The sequence below is a fragment of the Perca flavescens genome, chromosome 5 (assembly GCF_004354835.1).
Source record: "Perca flavescens isolate YP-PL-M2 chromosome 5, PFLA_1.0, whole genome shotgun sequence".
NCBI lineage: Eukaryota > Metazoa > Chordata > Actinopteri > Perciformes > Percidae > Perca > Perca flavescens.
In genome coordinates, this window is record NC_041335.1 from 8,315,530 (window position 1) to 8,335,011 (window position 19,482).

The window sequence follows — 19,482 nt, forward strand, 5'->3', positions numbered from 1 at the left end:
CCTCTGTGACAGGGTCCATGCAGGACTTGAACTGGAAGGTGGTCGGTTCCCAAACCACGTGCCTACGGACTGGCTACTGTCTCCTATTAGTATCATTTTTCTTCTCAAATGTGAATATATGCTGGTTTTCGCCATTTAAAACCATTGTGAATTGAATAACTTTGGGTTTAAGAATGTTTGTCTGACACACGGAGGTCACCTTGGGTTTTCGGGATATTGTGCTGGGCATTTATTTTTTACCATATTCTGACATTTTATAGATCAAACAATTAATTAAGAAACTAATAGGCACATTCAGTATTAATACAAAATAGGCTAATCATTCGTTACAGCCATAAAGCCAACAGAACTCAGATCCTAGACAAATAACTGACAACGTATATTTTAATAGTTAACACACCCTGGTAACATTATTGATACTGAAGTAACACTACAGAAGACAAGAAACCGATAGGCCCAATCATTCAGAGATGTAGCTGCATATATATCAAGTCAACAGTATTCCTTCTAGAAATGTGGGGACCTATACTGCAGTTTACGTTTCAAATTCGAACTAAAATGCTCTTAGTAAACTGCTTTTAGCCATCGGCTATAAGGACATAAACGCACTTTAAAATGATTAGGCCTACCAAACTCTACAAAAGATTTCATTAGGCTAAATAAAAGGTTTTCGTACTTTTTTTGGGGGGTCTCTTCGAAACTGTTTGGCTGATTGGTCGGACTTATGACACAGTGTTTAAAAAATCCTGTCAACAGCCACACTGTCCACACCTCAGTAGCCTACCTTGCGTTTATTGCAACAGTAGATCAACGTTGATACCACAAGCGATTAAAGCAGTCTAGAAATACACATTTAGTCAGCAAAAACAGTAAGGAGTAGCCTACCAGAGTCACACTAACATCCTAGAAAATGTCTTCCATTCTAATTTCTCTACTTATACTAGGCTATGTAGAATCTTCAGTGGCCGCTGGGCAAAAACGTAGCCTACATAACAGCACCTACCAACAAACCTCCACAAAAAGGTCCTCACCTGTGATAATCTCCCGCTTGGCTTCATCCAGGTGACTGGAAATCACGTCCCCCATGGTGGATGAAACTCAAAATCCCCGATTGGCTCCACTGATCTATAACAAACGTTATTAAGACAAACGCAGGGAAATCAGTTCAGAGTAGTGCAGACTCCTAAAGAAGCCCTTTCACCTCCTCTCCAACATAACCTGAACTGACTGAAGTTTGGAAATGAGACGGGCGGTAGCAAACAAGTAGCCTAGGTAGGGGGAAGACAAAATGTTAGCCGAGTGACACACTACTGACTTTCTCGGAGAGACACACCCTCCTGTAATGTAGGGGAAGCACTCCCACCTTCCAGCGGCGGTGCGTTCAATTCATGTGGGGAAAATGAGTTAATATATCCCAGCGCTGTGGACATAGGCCTAGGTCTGGAAATGCGAGTCTCCCACGATCTCAAAATCAAAAGATAGATCTCAAAATTGTTTGAATGATTAGGGCCCGAGCGCCGACGGCCCTATTGGAACTGAATTAATTATTATTCTGTTTCCTTCGTCCGGCAAATGAATTGCCTTTTTTGCGGGGCTTAAACATACTGAAAAACTTCACGTATTTTAAGGGTTTCGGGAATAGGCGCACAAAAATGGCTCACTAGGCCTCCTACAAAATAAAAAATGTTTTGCCCCTGCATACCTCATGAAATTTGGTACACATATGTACCATGTCAAGACGTACAAAAAAACGTCAATGGAGCCACACCCTAAACCCAACAGTAAGTCCGCCATTTTGAATTGAAAGTTCAAAATTAGTGCGATTTTGGCCATTTCCACATGTCGTACTTTAACAAACTCCTCCTAGAGATTTCATCCGATCAACTTCATATTTGGTCTGTGCCATCTTAAGACGTTAAAGAAGAAAGAAAAACTTTTCGTAATAGGGCGTGGCCGTGGCGGGGCGGCAATTTTGTGCGTTTCGCGATCAAAACAGGAAGTGGGTGTAACTTCAGTGTACATTGTCCAATTGGCTCGAAACTTTTCATGATTCATAAGACTCTAACTCTGACGACATTTACCGGACAAAATTGACTCAAAGTCATAGCGCTCCCTAGTGGCAACACCTTACAGATGAAAAGTTATTAAAAGAAAAACTTTTCATCAAACGGTGTGGGCGTGGCAGCCATTTTGAGTGTTTAGCGATGAACGAGAAAGTAGCTGCAACTACAGTGTACATTGTCATATCTGCTTGAAATTTCCCACAATCAACAAGAGGCTAGGCCTGAGAACATATACAGGCCAATATTGACTTTTGGTCATAGCGCCACCCGCTGGCAACAGGAAATCAGCCTTATATGATAAACATCATCCGATTTACATTAAACTTATAATGTGTGGTCTACATGTGATACTGAGCCACCCCCTATACTTTAACCCATTGACATATATATAATGGACCAATAGACCCCGTTGCTCTGGACGGAGACCAGTGAAGGCTATTAGAAGCACTTTTCCGGTGATCTCTTGCTTTACTGCACAGCATCCAACTGACAGAGACAACGTAAATGTGACGTGAGCAACGTGTCTGAAAGTTGTAAGTCTTCTGGTAGCTGTGACAAGAGAAATCTCAATCATTTCCAATCTCACAGAGACGGAGAGTGTATGTATATGTAAGGAGATAACATAAGCACAGGCTAATTATTGCTAACTAACATGCTAGTTTACATTAGTAATTAAACCTAAACAGCTAATGTAAGTCGAAACTGCCTGCGAGCTTCTCATGTACTATATGGTAATTCCTCTACTGTGCGACAGTAAGTCATTTGGTTATGACACAATCGTTAGCTTATTTTTACAAAAACGTCTGCTACGGAGCCATAACGTGAGGTACAAGGTAATGGAGCCTTTTATACATTGTCGTGTTTCTTTATAAATAAACAACGGAAAAATAGAGTCTTTAAACGCTTCAGATGTAAAGTTAGGCGCCATCGGAGGTTCGCGTTCTGAAGCGAAGCTTACCCCCTTGCTTTAACCACGCCCACTTACTCAGGCCACGCCCACTAACATCTGAACCGTTTAAGGTAGAGTCTTGTGGGCTTAACATATTCAAAAATTCACCAAAATTGCCGGTTGCATCACAAACTCACCAAAATTTACGTATTTTAAGGGTTTCGGGAATAGGCGCACAAAAATGGCTCACCAACGCCCCCTACAAAGTTAAAAGAGTTGAGCCCCTGCAGTGCATTTAACGTAGACTCACGAAACTTGGTACACATATGTAACATGTCAAGATGTACAAAAAACTTCATTAGAGCCATACCCTAAACCCAAAACGTGGCGGCCATTTTGAGTGTTTAGTGATGAAGTTGTAACTTGAGTGTACGTTGTCGTAATTGCCCGAAATTTCTCATGATTGACTTGATTGAAGGGTTGAGGCCTGAGGACACCTACAGGCCAAAATTGACTTTTGGTCATAGCGCCCCCCGCTGGCAACAGGAAATGCGCCTTATATGACAAACATCATCCGATTTACATGAAACTTATAATGTGTGGTCTACTTGTGATACTGAGCCGCCCCCTATAGTTTAACCACGCCCACTTACTCAGGTCACGCCCCCTTTCATAACATTTCAACCGTTTAAGGTAGAGTCTTGTGTGAGGTGTCATTGAACCCAACACAGAGTTCCTTTTTAATTGGTGGTTTGACCCACCCCCTAAGATTTAGCCACGCCCCCTTTTCTAACTAATGACCCTTGTGATGTAGACCCTTGTGTGAGGTATCATTGAACTCAGCAGAGACTTCCTTCTTCATTTGAGATGGTTTGGCCCGCCCCCTATGTTTAAGCCACGCCTCTTTCATAAATTCAGACCCATCTAAGGTACAGTCTTGTGTGAGGTATCATTGAACTCAGCAAAGAGTTCCTTTTTAATTGGTGATGGTTTGAACCGCCCCTCTGTGCTTTAGCCACGCCGCCTTTCACAGCTAATGAAATGTATGACATAGAATCTTGTGTGAGGTATCGTTGAACTCGGCATGGAGTTCCCTTTTCATTGGTGACGATTTGCGGTGTCTGAGTGCCGCGCAAATGCACGGTCGCAAGGAGCGGAGTCCGCCAGTAACCCCGACGCGCGCCTATGGCGCGAGGGCCTGTCCATCGCTGCTTGGAGCTTTAATTTAGATTAGATTTGTAAAAAAAAAATCTGTTTGGCCTAACTTGTGAGAATAGTTGCCGCTATTCATCTGCATGCAGGGCCGGAGTGTGACTCATTTTCAGTTTCAGAATTTTATGCCACTTTACTTCACGACTGACTATATTAAAATAATGTAATTTAAACCTTAGTAGGCCATGTAAGTCTACAGCCTAATAGCCTAATTAAGTGTATTTTTTAAAAAATATAATAATTTCCAATTCAGTGCAAATACAGTAGGCCTAAGTGTTGCTTCACAATGTAGATTTATTAGAACAGTTAACAACACCTTTACAACACAATGATGTTCAACAATATCAGAAAGTTATATACAAACCTTGAAACGAAATAAAAGTGAATTCAAATTCTTTTTTTTCATATTAGTTTCATCCTATTTCCTCTCAGTCGTGAGCTTTGTATATTTACTATATCCTACTTTCAAGGACAAAAGGCATAATGGATCCACATTTGGGCATAGAAAGTGGTTATATTGTAATCTGATCATGTTTGCTTGTTTAGACATGTGTTGCAACAACTTACATGTGCCTTCCACACTGCACACTGCTCTGCTTCTGACACTAAATAAAATTTTGAAAATTGTCATACTTCTCAACACAAATCTCCCCTTTTTCCAGCAAACTGGACTAGTGGCTGCCTCTGAAGAGCTACACGAAAAAGTTTGATTCATAAACATGAACACTGGTTTGCAGGCAACGGTGTATTATGTTTTGCACGGCCGTTAGCATCCTCCTAACTAGTTTTCTTTACCCTTCTCATCGTCTTCATTTATTTATAATAACCAGACTGCACTCTGCGAGTGGGCTGCATGATAGACAACGATGGTATGCGAGAAAAAAATTTTGACATGTATAATTGCCACTGCCGACAGTCGGACTCAAATGACCCATCTGAGTGCTAACCCGGAAACGGGGAGCGGAATGAGCGTGACTAGAGTCTCTCAAAATCTTTCTCTTTGTTGATCTGAAATTAAGACAGATTCAGCAACTGCATGGCCTATTTCTCGCTTAAAATGTTTTCAGAAACACGTTTCGGTGAACTATTTTAGTACAATATGAGATCGTATTCTGAACAAGCCGCCATGACAGTCTGTCTTTGAATTTCCGGAGAAACCAGACCCACGTGATGCGTTTGTCCAATCAGCTGCCGGTATTCATTTTTGGGCGACAATACATATTAGCGCCGCCTGCTGTTATGGAGACGTATTACGTCTCATCGCTTTGGTGTGTTTCGAGGCACTTTTTTGACCAACTGGGGGAGACTGATCAGTCCAACTGCCTTTTTCAGTCTGGTCGGTGTGTCTGGGCCTTTAAATTGGCCATATGTAACTTTCAGTTTGAATTGATTCTAGCAGCTGCTTTGGACAAAAGCTGTAGTGTTTTTATGACAACTGCTGTCGTAAAGCTCTTTTCTTTACGGTGCTTTATTGCCACTGTATTACCGAGTAAGTGTTACCGGGATGTTGCGATGAATGTTTTGCTCAGATAGAAAATCATTCATTTACAATAATAGAATAAGTTACAGGTGCATCTTTGCTTTTCAAGTGTTGCATACGGTAATTTAGCCTATTTTATGTCTCATGAGCTAAACCGGGTATCACTGTCACTGTGTCATGAGCCAAAGCAATTAAGAGATTTTGATGAAATGAAAACACACAGTGAGAGGCCAACATCTCTCTGACAACATCAAAAACACAGCTATTTTAATGTACACAGGGCCACGGATAGAATTGCTAAGCCTCTGTCCTGATTGACAGGTCGGCATATATCCACCCCCCTGAAGCATCCCCTTCTTTATCGCCAATTTTAAAATAAATGGGACCATAATTTACAAAATGTAGCTACATCACGCTGTATTAAAGAAGACTTGAAAGTAGCGATTGAGAAAATGTTTATTGAGGTAATAAATCAAGTGAGAAGTAGACTCATTTTCCCATAGACTTCTATAAAAACAGATTTGTGTCATGTGGATGCACCAACAGAAGTGTTTTCATTACTTTGAATTCCTCATGGGGGAGACAGAAACTATGCACTATAGCTTTAAGCCTTTTACTAAAATATTGGAAGTAGTAGCCTACAAACAGTATAAATGATGCAGCATAGTGGTGGATATTGTCAGAGGTTTTAATAAAACACAAATAATACAAATTTTGAATATCTGTGAGCTTTTACAGTATTACAGCATTTATAAAAGCATTTGATGACTGCGAATGAGATCTGCATTCTCTCTGGATGAAATGTTAGCTAGAAATGTCAGCTAGTTAGGCTTGCCAGGTAGCTTAGTACCCAGCGAGGCTAGTTTCCGAACAGGCTAATTACTGAAATAAGTCTTTACCAGCATTTTATCGCAGCACAAATGCTTACATTTGACATTAACTAAACATTGCAACACCATGTATAGAAAAGTTATTGTGCTACATGAACGTTAGCAGTAGTAGCCTATAACTTAACTTATTGTCAGTTCTACACAGGACTTCTGCTGCAGAAAAAGGATAAGCGGAGTGAAGTGAGAAAAAAACCTTCATTTTCAAAATAAAAGTCGGAAGTCAGAAGTAACTTACCGAATTCGACCATTAAAATTTTTCTTTTTGGAGGTGACTGGAACGCATCACAAGTCCCTGTGATGAAGTTGGAGTTTCCAACAGAACACACCTTTTTAAGCTCTTGAAGGTGAATCATTGCATTCAGAGGCTGTCTATGGAGAGCCTGTTCACTCCCTATTTAGCCCCATTGTACCAAATTTGGTTGTAGTTCCACCGGAGTTCCACTGGGGGTGATCGCAGGCGAGTGCAAAATGAATGGGACTCTATGGAGTTAGACGGCTAAATTTGACTCTTTCGCATGATTGTCGTTGAAAAATCTCAGTTTTGATTGTAGTTTTTGCAACATGGATTATACGTCAAAAGTTGAATGAACGAGTACTTATGTCCTTTCGATTTCTTACAGGTTGAGTCATTGTTGCCCATAACACGTTATGAATGCTGATTGGTCAGTGAAGGACTGATTACGACCAGAGATCCTGCTTGATGGCATCCGAAGCAGAACCAGAATGTCTGAGTGAATATTTCGGCGTGGTCTTTAAAACATTAGCAAACCTCTTTCTAGCATAGACAGGGAGAGCCTAACCCGTCAGCTGTGTTGTCGATGCCTCGAGAAAAAAAAAAGGAAGTGACTTGAGCTTGCCATAAAGCAATATCTCTGGCCATATGATGTCACTGACATTTTAAAAGGCTTTTTAGAACAAAAAAGCCACTTTAAAAAAATCTAACACCCAGCAGTGTGTATTTTCTTAGCCTCCCCTTTCGAATGCAACATTCAAATTATTAGACAAAAAATTATATCCTGAGAAAAGTGGATTTTGAGGGGTATAGCTCCATAGACCACCATTCATTCTGCACTCGCCTGTGAGTGCCCTCGTATGGAACCAGAGTGGAACTGCAACCGGTATCCAGAGAGTGGAAGTTCTCCCCTTATTAGAAATTCTCTGCTGCATTTTAAAACTAGACTCTAAAATGTAGAGTTATTTATAATATAGTCCTCAGTAGGGACCCCAAGAGCATGGCTTTCAGTAATCTGGCCATGATGCAAATTCAAATGCTGCAATTTACTTCAACATCAAGCTAGTGCTCTTTCTGTTAGCACATTGCTATGTTCTGGTTGTTTCTCCTGTGAAGTCATTAATCAGCCTGCATATTTCAAATCATGGAAGTTGGCGCAAAACATGGCTCAGAAACCGTGTGGAGACAAGTTTGCAATGATGTTTTTCTTCCAAAAGAGTGAGAGCCTTTTTCTTTTCTCCTCTTCTCACTTGAACAGCTGATATGCTGTTTACTTCTCCTCTGCTGCCCTCTCGTGGACTTCAAACCCAAAAGTCACTTTTTTTCTAAAATTGTCTGAAGTGCGTCTATACACCATAAGCTACTGTTACATCTCTGTGGACACCAGGGAGTCTTTTTTAATTAGTTTTTTATGCGTTTGCTGCATGGAATCATTATACTTAACTTATTTTATGAAACTAATGTACCATTAAATGTATGTATTTTATATACATTTATTTACTTTTATTTGAGCTTTTACGTTCTTATTTTATTTCATATAAGGAATTTTGACATCTTTCTTGCACAGCAAGTCAAGACTGAATAGCAGGTATTGGGTTCCTGTTCTTAAAAAGTAAAAGTTTGTAAATGATAGTCCATTGTAAGCATGATATTGGACTGCATTTAGCAGCATAACAAGAGCCCCATCAAATATCACTTTTTAAAACTATTTGATGGGGCTAGAATTCCAAACGTAGAACCCACCAAAATGCTTAAAAGAAACAGTACAAACAGTACAGAAAAGTTGTTACTTATTAATTCGCCTATAATTCCTCACAGTAAAAATGTGATTTCATGTCAATTGCTCTCAGTATTTCCTCTAAAGTTTTATAGTAAAATTAGTACAGATATACAAATATTAGTTTTTCATTTTAAATGAGAGTACAAAATTATATTCTTTTCTATTCACCTTTTAAGATTAAGTTTTACCTTACGTTGGTTCTGTGTGCCTAGCTTGTGCATACATCTCACCATTCGTTCAAAAAGCTACGAAAAATTAGGCACTGTATCCTAATTCATAAGCATTCCATGTTTGTTTTTTGCTGTATTCACTACATTGACGGCCGCTCGTTTTGGTGCCCAATCTTAACTTTCGTCGTCGCAAAATGCTCATATTTTGTAGACTAAATGTAACCGTAATGTACGGTGGCCGACAGGGGCAAAAGCCCTGCAACTTCAGAAAACACATGCAAATAGACAAAACACAAGCAAATTAAGAAAACAACTTCATTAATTTGACAACACATGTGCAGCATTCAGCAAACGCGCTGCATATACACACAACACAACCAAATATACAAACGCGCTGCAATTAAAAAACGATGCAAAAAGAAAAGCAAACCCCGAAAAAAGAAGCAATGCAAAAGAAAAACAACTTCATTAATTTGACAACACATGCGCAGCATTCAGCGAACGCGATGCAAATACACACAACACAACCAAATACATAAACGCGATGCGAATAAAAAACGATGCAAAAAGAAAAGCACACAAACCCCGAAAACAAATGCCACAAAAAAAACGCTGCATCCAGATTCCACAACGGAAGTTCTCCAGACCTCTAGAGGGAGCAGCTAATCAGCTGGATTTATGACCCCTTTTCTGCCTTTTTATTAGAGTCGGGTATGGCTGCATAGTAAAAAGAGAACTCCTGTCTCAGGCCCTTATTAATAACATAATATAATATATTAGTAATTTACAGTTGATGCTCCCGTCTCAGCCGGGAGGCTGGGGCCGTGCTCGAGCTTCGACTTTTCAAAATAAAAGCTCGCGTTTGGTCGGCTCATCTTCCTTTGGTGTTTTGGATGTTTTTGAACTAAACAGTACGAAAATCATGCTAATGAATACAATAACTTTTTCAGCAGATGTCTTACTTACAACACGATGGAGCAACCAAAGCAGTTTTGTCTTTATGTGCAGGCGGGATTTATTCAGTTTGATAAATCCCACGGTAAATTGGCTGGTTTACTAAACAGAGAGGGACTATTTTAAATAGTCTATTTTTTTGTATTTCAAGAGCGTATTGCTCCACAATATGAATACAGATTGGTCAGTTATTTTGTTGTATAATCACAATATTACACTTGAGGGAGGTCTACACTTCAGTGATGCGCTTTCGGACCTGGAAATTAAACCCTCTGTATTTGCTGAATGCTGTGCATGTGTTGTCAAATTAATGAAGTTGTTTTTCTTTTTGCATTGCTTCTTTTTTCGGGGTTTGCTTTTCTTTTTGCATCGTTTTTTAATTGCAGCGCGTTTGTATATTTGGTTGTGTTGTGTGTATATGCAGCGCGTTTGCTGAATGCTGCGCATGTGTTGTCAAATTAATGAAATTGTTTTCTTAATTTGCTTGTGTTTTGTCTATTTGCATGTGTTTTCTGAAGTGGCAGGGCGTTTGCCCCTGTCGGCCACCGTAGTAATGTCTGCCGAAACGAACGGCAGCTTTAAGGCATGGATACCCGACCCGAGTCCAACGGGACCCGATGGGCCGGGCCGGGTTCGGACAGATATTTAGAAATGATGGTCGGGTTCGGGTCGGGCTCGGTTACATCAGCGTGATAAGGCATTTGTTGTGAAATAGTGCTGCTGCTTCTTTAAGAAAGCTCAGTGTGTGTGTGTGTGTGTGTGTGTGTGTGTGTGTGTGTGTGTGTGTGTGTGTGTGTGTGTGTGTGTGTGTGTGTGTGTGTGGAAAGTGGGCAGAAGAGAGATAGAGAAAGAGGAAGCAGACGTGTTGTATGCAACCAGAGCAGAGTTGGTGGAATAAGTTTAAGTTTTGTACACAGTGTGTGAGGTGTCTGAAATAAACCCCAGACTGAAAGCCAAGTTCATTCATTTGCTCACAAGAAACGGGATTGTAACCCTGACGATAATCATGTTATAGCCTAACGTCGGCCCTGGAGGTAACGAGTCTCCCTTGATTTTCTGATCACGGTCGGAAATGAAGCAATCAGGAAAGGTTAACACACTGATGCGCTCTTCTGTCGACGTTTCTGAATGCCTTCCTACAGTTGCTTAATAAAAGCTGGCTTTCCACACAAAAACGTGAGAAACGTAGAAAAAAATTTGATTTTAACTGTGTCGGGCTCGGACACAAATTTCTTAATGCCTGTCGGGCTCGGGCCGGGTTCGGTCACGGCTCTGTCGGATGCGGGCTGGGCTCGGACAGAAAAAAATCGGCAGCTTGCGGTGCTCTGTACCCGGCTCAAAGTCACCTATTTTCTGGTAACTGAACCATTAACTACCGATGATACAACGGAGGTCTGTAGCCAGCATGTAGCCAGCGTCATGAAGCTCTGTAGCGGCTTAAACAACTACCAGCTGTCATTCGGCGTCATGGAGCTCGTAGCCAGCCGGGATATCGTAGGCTACATTTTGGTGTGCATACATTTTCGTACGATATCATATGGACACGTTCATGAGAATGCGTTGTTATGTGCACTGGTCATTTGGCCTCGTATCATACAGTCTATGCTTTATATGGCCCAACGGTATTTTTTGTACAGATTGTGAATTTGTAAAATCCGATATCAGAAATTTTCAGCCCTCCCGATATGTTGGGGGTACTGGCGAGACACAGGTTGATGCAGTTGTGGATTTCCTAACCATCTGACCCTGTGTATGTGAGTTAGACATTATTTCCTGGGTGGAGTGTGTGTTTCACTGGAAATTACGTATTGCAAATTTTGTAGTCTATATCCAGGACATTCCGCTTCCGGGATTGTTCCGTTGCCGCCGGAAATTCCGTTGGATGTAATTCTTTTCAGTCGGATGTCAATTACCTTGGGCATTCTTTCTGTTGGAATTTTAAACTCTGGTCAATTTATGAGGACTATGGTTCACTGCTCCACAGAAACCTGCAGGGTAAATCCAGACAGCAAGCTAGACTACAGTGGTATGCATAAGTTTAGACACCCATGCTAAAGTTGACTAAAAAGAGGAGTAAAAAAATAATCTTTTGGAAATTGATTTCAAAAATTTATTGAAAAAATGAGGAAAAATCCAACCTTTAAGGACACCAATTTTCTTTGTGAATGAATAATGTATCGTAAATAAATTAATTTTCTTCCTTAAAATACACACAGGCAGATTTTTATTTTTAAAGGCCAGTTATTTCATGGATCCAGGATACTATGCATCCTGATAAAGTTCCCTTGGTCTTTGGAATAAAAATATCCCCACATCATCACATACCCTTCACCATATCTCACAATTGGCATGGTTTAATTTCAGTTAGCCTAATAGCTAACTGAAATAAGATCCATATCAATGCAAATCAAACCAGCTATTAGGCTAACTGAAATAAATCCATGCCAATCTCTAGGTATGGTGAACGATGATGTGGGGCTATTTTAATTCCAAAAGGCCAAGGGAACTTTATCAGGATGAATAGTATCCTGGATCCATGAAATAACTGGCCTTTAAAAATAAAAATCTGCCTGCCTCTATGGGAATTTAACATAGGGGTGTCTATAGTTATGCCCCATGTATTTTAAGGAAGAATATTTATTTATTTACGATACATTATTCATTCACAAAGAAAATTGGTGTCCTTAAAGGCTGGATTTTTCCTCATTTTTTAATTAAGGCATTAAGATCAATTTCCAAAAGATGATTTTTTTATTTCTATTTTTAGTCAACTTTAGCATGTGTGTCTAAATTTATGCATACCACTGTATCTGTCTAATCTGAGTTTTCTGTTGCATGACTAAACCATCTTTTGAGCGGACAAACAAGTTCTTTCCCAGGCTATTTTGCAGCGTGGCTCTGTCCGGGATTTAGCGCTGCCAATGACGATTGTGATTGGTTTAAAGAAATGCCAATAAACCAGACCACGTTTTTTTTTCCCCATCCCGGAATGCAGAGCCCCTGTTCTTAAACAAAAGTTACACCCTTGCAGGAGGTTACCGGTAAACAGTTTACATTGTCTTCTTCATTTTATCTTTCAAACCATACTTCTTTTTGATACTGACATCATTCTTTTATTTCTGGCTAAAAAGTGTATCTTGCTGCGGTGGTCCGTTCCACAGGTCCCCACGGTCGGCATGTGGATACCACAGATATCGGCTCTTTTCCCTCTTGAGAAACTGACTTATGACCTCAATCATAACAGACAAATTCCAGAGACTTTGGATTCCTTCCTACAGAGACTTGCATCTGTGTCTTTATCTGCATGTACTTTGCTTTTCTGTAAAATTGTCTTTTGTAATCGTATACATATATGTGTCTATTATTTAATTTAATTATTATTAATCATTTAATTTGTATTTAAATGTATAGGCCTATATCAATTTATTTCTCTGTTTTTGATGTTAGTGTGTGGCGGAAGGTCTGGCCAAGCGAGACTAATGTTACATTTAACAAAAAAAGAAAAATGAACTTCTATGTTACCAACATTTTTCCACATGGGTAAACTCCTTGTTGAAACATTCAATATTCAATATTATGTACTTGTTTTACCAATGACACTGCACTACTTTCCTAACTAAATGCTTTTATTTTGGATTAATTGCAACGGAAGTATGTTGCTTATTCTTATGAGCTTGACAATAGTTGTCGCACCGGTTTTAGTTTTCTTTGCACAGGTGGACGCGCGGTTCAGTGCTCATCATGGCACCACTTGGACTGAAAGCCATTGTTGGAGAAAGTAAGTTTATTTTATTTATTAGAATATTTGTCGGTTGTTATAGGATTTATATGCTGACATATAATCCACAGTTGATTTAATATTCGTTATTCCCAAACCATGTAAAGTATTGTAGCCTATATAGGCATGCAGGGCTATCCCCATTACCAAACATTCAATTAGAGATTTGAGTGCTTATTGCATCATGTAGCCTACCTTTCCTGATTACTGATGGTAATATAGGACAATACAGCTCGTGGTAATACTGTTTTTTATTATTATGGGAAGTTCGATGCGCAAAAGACACATCCGAGCCATGCAGCTTGCCAAATGGTGGTTTCTCCAGTTTTTATTGTAAGTGAGATGAATTATACAAATGTGAATTTGTTCGGGGGTGTTGTGTTAGAATGTGATGGACGTTTTTATCGTTCATTGGACCATTATTGGCGTATAAATATAGGAGCACTGAGTACTGGTTTGGTGTAAATCCTGCCTCGCTAATCTTTGTCTGTGCGGATTAAGCGCTTTGACATCATTCTCCGAGGAAGAGGAGAGGTGCAGGAGGAACGATCCGACTCCAACAGCCACAGTAGCCTAACAACTAAATAAGTGTTTGTGTATCTGCTGTAGCCTATATGAACAGCAACAGTCCTTTTTTTAAACATCATGTAATTTAGTATACGTAGGCTACAGTAGGCATGCGTCAGGTCAGTTTGGTCTCACGCAAATCACGAAGCTCTTAAGGGACTTAGGTGCGCACATTGAAAAACAAAAATCAACTTTAATGAAGAAGGCATTGCAAAATCTTTAAAAAGAGATGGATTATTCCACTAAAGTGAAAAACCTGTTTACATCGGGATTTTTAAAATGAACTTTTTTAAACAAATACAATGTCATAATACAGTCCCAACCACTACACACACACACACACACACACACACACACACACACACACACACACACACACACACACACACACACACCTATACATGCGTTTAGACGGATCATCTCAACATTAATTGCTTTACACATCATGTCATTAAGTGTCATTTGGTAAATTGTGACACTTTTAATACAAAGTTAGCATTGTTTGAGATGTGTGTCATGACAACTTGACATTACCAAGACAATATAACATGCCAATATCTTTCTTATGACAACTAGAAATTAACCTAGAGAATATAATTTGTCATAAATATGTCATTGCAGGCCTAATTATCAAACTTTAAAGATACCATTTAGCTTTGTGTGAAACAATTTGGACTTGTCATTAAGATGTCATAAATGTTTGACAACAGTGAATACAGTAGGCTACTGAGATGTTTTTCTTTCCAGGTGTGCTGCTAGCCCCCTTGGCCAGTCAGTCCCCATGACATGCTGGGTATTATTAGTAATTATGAAGTTAGAACTATAAAATTACACTTGAGCACTTGGACGCTATTTCCGGGGAAACGTCAAACTTCACAGTCAAACTTCACATTTTACAATTATACTGACCATCTGGTATACTGGGCATTTTCCCGGTGGGCCAACGCACTTTTGGGTCGAATCGTCGATAAAATGTATATGTAGTTATTTATTATTTTTTTTGGCCGTGCCGTCCCATAAAGAACTGACAGTGGCCCATTGGTTCATTTTCTTTATTGGCACTGGCCTGAACAAATCAAATCCAGGAACCCTAATCCCCACTCCCGGCCCTTAGACACAAGCTGTAATAGTTATGCTTATGCTGTAAGTTTAGCATCCACGTCAAAATGGACAAACGACCACCAAAGCGCAAGGGAGGTGCAGAGAAATTACGGGAGAAAAAGATCAAGAATCTACAGGCGGATGCCTCAAAATGTGCCAACATTTCTGAAATGTTTGAGGCTAGTAGCTGCTTCAACATCAGCATTACCTGACGTAGATGAAGGAGGAGAGGTGGCTGGCTATACAAAGAAGTAGAAACCACTTCATGACAGGGAAGAAGCGGAGGAGGAGCAGAGTGACCATGACAGGGCCATGGGGGCGAGTGAGGAAATGATGGAAGAAGAGAATAGTTGACGACGTGGTAAGGAGTAGGCAAATTAATAGGGACTCTCAGGAAAGGAGGCTGTGTGTGTGTGTGTGTGTGTGTGTGTGTGTGTGTGTGTGTGTGTGTGTGTGTGTGTGTGTGTGTGTGTGTGTGTGTGTGCCCCACGTCATAACGACAACAAGCAGTTTGGCTGTAGTTAAGTTAGTGGCTGTCAGTTAACCTAACTGCTTAAGCTTACATTGAAAATGCTAGCGGTTGGCCTGTTGGGTAGCTGAAAAGTCTGTGTGATCTATAAAATCAGTGTTGATACAAGCATCAGTGTTCCTTGAATTGCTTAATTAGCTAATGTTATTAAGTAGCATTGGAAAGCCAAAGGTGCTTTGTGGAATGCCAGTACCATTTTAACTATTGTAGTGTTTAGCTAGCCTATTCTGTCTGTTGTTTCACATAACTGTGGAGTATTAATGCTAACACTGCAACTCATTCCTGATCCTATACTATATATGAATCTTACAATAGTTAAAATGAACAGTAAACTGTTTTTAAAAGTTGCTAAGCCAATATTAAGCAAAATAGTAATAATAACAATAATGGCAATACAATACAATATCAAATATCAATAATAAAAGAGGACTGTCTGCAGGGATTGTGTCTCGTGGGTGTGGGCCCCCTGGGCCAAAAATGCCAGGGCCGATTTTTTTGTCCCAGTCCAGCCCTGACTGATATCTATCTATGTTCTTCTCAAAATTTTTGAACAGGGTTTATTTTATTTTTGCGTGCAAAATGCCATATTCTTTCCTGCAGACTTGGAAATTGCTCCTGCTACCTGCAATAACGTTTTTGGCTGGCTGTAACCAGGTTCTGGGAATCCCTGAACATCCAGACCGGATTAAAGCTATAATGAGTAGTTTTTGTCGCCCCCATGAGGAATTCTAAGCAATGACAACAAAACTGGGGCAGGGGCTGCCTGCAGAGATTCCTTTTACAGAATGCAATACTGGGGATAGTTTAGCCTGAAATCTTTTTAATAAATTGACTATAAATCCCTCTGGGCCAGGAGCCTTATTATTTTGCATGATTTTCATAAAGAGGGGGATTTCCTTTACAGTTAATGGTGAATCTTTATGCTTTTCAACATCTGGGTTTTTCACAGTAAAAATTTAGACTATAGCCACATTTTAACCTAAGGTTCTAGGGTCTTTTAAGTTCCCAGAACTATTTTGAAGGAACTAGAAGGTTCCTTTAGCACAGTGTTGTCTGCATTTCCACCGGATTCCAAAGAACCATGAAAATTAGGCAAATAAGTCTGCTGATGTATAAAGCAACATGACAGGATGAGGGATGCTGGTGGTCATAAGGGTAAACACACATGGCAGCCTACCCGTTTCATCAAAAACATGTAGGAAAAAAGATTTTGACTCACTGTCCACAAGGGCGTAACCACTGAGAAACCATCAGAAAATAAGGTTTTGTATCTGTCAACCCTTTCACCGTCGCCCCAGATGCACGTCTGCAGCCGGCAATTCAGTGTTGTCTCTTTCTCTCTGTTTTTTTAAATGAGTCTGAAAGCCAAAAGCACAGCCTAACTTTATTTTTAATGTTATCAAACCAAGAGAAATGTTCTCCGCTTAAAATGGTCATAAATCGATCCTAGAGTAGCCGACTTCCTTGTCTACTAATACACCAGTATGAAGGAAATGGAGAGTGAAACTATAAAAGCGTCTGTCTCCACAAAATCGTCTGTTGAGTGTTGACGGTTATTTATTTGTGCTTTAGAACGCAACAGCTGTGAAACAATCATAAATTTATATTTTTAGTTCTCTCATACACAGCTCTCTCTCGGTCTCTCTTCGCTCACCTCAGCTTGCAGCCAACATCTCTGCAGCCTGCAGCTCAGTGTGGCCCCTGGTTCGTGCAATCTCTCTCTCTTTTTCTCGCTATCTTTTTTAAAACAACAGTAAAGCCCTAATTTACTTTTAATTTTATCAAACAAAGATAAGTGTTCTCCCGTCGTCCTAAAATGGGCATGAAAAGATATGAAAGTACTTTCTTCTTTATGAATGAAGTGGTCAGCGAATTGAAGTTGAGTGTTTCGCCAATCAGCAATGGTCATCCCTGCAAACTCCACCCTGAAGGTTCATGTACTTTCAGAAAGTATTACCTCAGAAGGTTCCTATCTAAGAAAATAATTTATTTTGGTGAAGTCAGATGGCGATTCAGACTTATATAAAGAAGAATAAAAAGAGCAAAGGACAGAGTTAATGGTGTTGTAAAGTGCCTGATGATTCTTTTATTCTGGCCCTCTCCTTTGACCCTCTACAGGTAATAATGCAGGATAATTTAATTTCACTTAATTCAGTGTAGTATGGGCATATTCCTAAATAAATTTGGAATTGACCAAGTTACGATATACCAACAAACACAAAGTGAATATGGGGCCGCTGAGGGCCGACTATGCCCGGTTGGTAATCCAGCCTTGTTGCAGGTGTGTGTTAGTTAAAAAAGATAATTTTAAAGAAATTGATATCCACTAAGAAAAGTGAGGTAATATCATTATGTTTGCAGATGTTTACGTTTTTAAAGGCACATGTCATTATCAAAGAATATTGGAGGGAGACAAAGCGCCACATTTGCAGTTTTATTTGTTGTTTGCACAGCTGCAGGGACGGACTGACAATCTGTGCGTTCTGGAAAAGTCCAGAACGGCCGTCCAACCAAAATGATCGTGCCATTAATGCTGTCAAACTTAACGTATTTAATAATTTCTGTTAGGTTAATTTGAAACATTAAACGCGTTAGAAATTAATCGCGGGTTGACCGCGATTTAACTTGGTTGTATATGAGAGGTTGTAGGGAGCTCACTTTTGCTGCTTGGACGAAGACTATGGTATTAAATTAAACGGGAAACCATCAGGCATGCATTGGTACCACTCTAAACGTGCTAACAAACAAGGAAGGGGGATAAATAATTCAACAAATGTAACCAAAAGTTTAACCAAAAAATCCTAGTCTTCCATCAGAGTCTTCCTTGTCTTTCGTATTTGCATTTACTATTGTGGAACTGGCAAAGACCTGGTGGTTGTCTGTGAAAGCTTCACAGACAAAATTGATAGGGCTTAGTCATTTTCATTATTTCACAGCCTTAATATGAATCAAAAGTGTAATATGACATTGACAACATATTAAATAGGTTATTCAATGCTAATTCTTTAACACAAAGCAACACATGTTATATACATTTATATTTGAATAGTTATAGTAGTAACTAACACTCTCAGTGTAGTTTTGGTATAGACCTACAGAATATCTAATCCCTATGTTCAGGTACAGCAAGTTGCCAATTTTATCTCTGAAAGTGTTGTCAGTAATACTCTGTACAAATTTGTGTAATTTGGGGTTTCTGTAGCCAGTGACATTTCATTATTTGTATTTTATTTCCAATGAAGATGTAATGGCATTGTACATTTTTTGTTTTTATTTGAAGGCTGAGGCTTAATTAATAAACACAACCCCAATTATCATCATTGGTTATGAGATGTTACTTGCTGTGAATACCTTGTCTGATAGGCTACAGTATTGTGGCAGAGTATCAGGACATCCTGGCTAGTGTCTGTCGCGCACGGCTAGGGGCAAATGGCCGGATGATGGGCCTATTTGGGAGAAAGGCCAGGGCTATTTTTTAGCCCCAGTCTGTCCCTGTACAGCTGTATATTTTGTTAAAGGAACACGCCGACTTATTGGGAATTTAGCTTATTCACCGTAACCCCCAGAGTAAGACAAGTCGATACATACCCTTCTCATCTCCGTGCGTGCTATAACGCTGTCTGACAGTTCCAGCATCAGCTTAGCCTAGCACAGATCCTGCAGTTAACTGGTTCCAACTAGCCTACTGCTCCCAATTTCTGACAAAAGTGACAAAATAACTCCAACATGTTCCTATTTACATGTTGTGATTTGTATAGTTACAGCATGTACAAAAAACAACGTAACATGAGACACAGCCATCTTCTAACAGTAAACAAACCGGGAACTATATTCTCA

The 19,482-nt window shown here is 39.7% G+C and overlaps 2 protein-coding genes across 2 annotated transcripts in view; one reads left to right on the forward strand and one right to left on the reverse strand.

Moving 5' to 3' along the window:
* The window catches only part of niban2b (niban apoptosis regulator 2b), a 58,887-nt gene extending 57,541 nt beyond the window's left edge, over window positions 1-1,346 (reverse strand). The window contains exon 1 of the mRNA XM_028577174.1: window positions 1,032-1,346. Coding sequence (XP_028432975.1) covers window positions 1,032-1,086 — 55 coding nt within the window. The 5' untranslated portion in view covers window positions 1,087-1,346. The remainder of the gene's footprint in view (window positions 1-1,031) is intronic.
* An 11,984-nt stretch (window positions 1,347-13,330) lies between these two features.
* stxbp1b (syntaxin binding protein 1b) overlaps window positions 13,331-19,482 on the forward strand; it is a 54,151-nt gene continuing 47,999 nt past the window's right edge. The window contains exon 1 of the mRNA XM_028578994.1: window positions 13,331-13,448. Coding sequence (XP_028434795.1) covers window positions 13,412-13,448 — 37 coding nt within the window. The 5' untranslated portion in view covers window positions 13,331-13,411. The remainder of the gene's footprint in view (window positions 13,449-19,482) is intronic.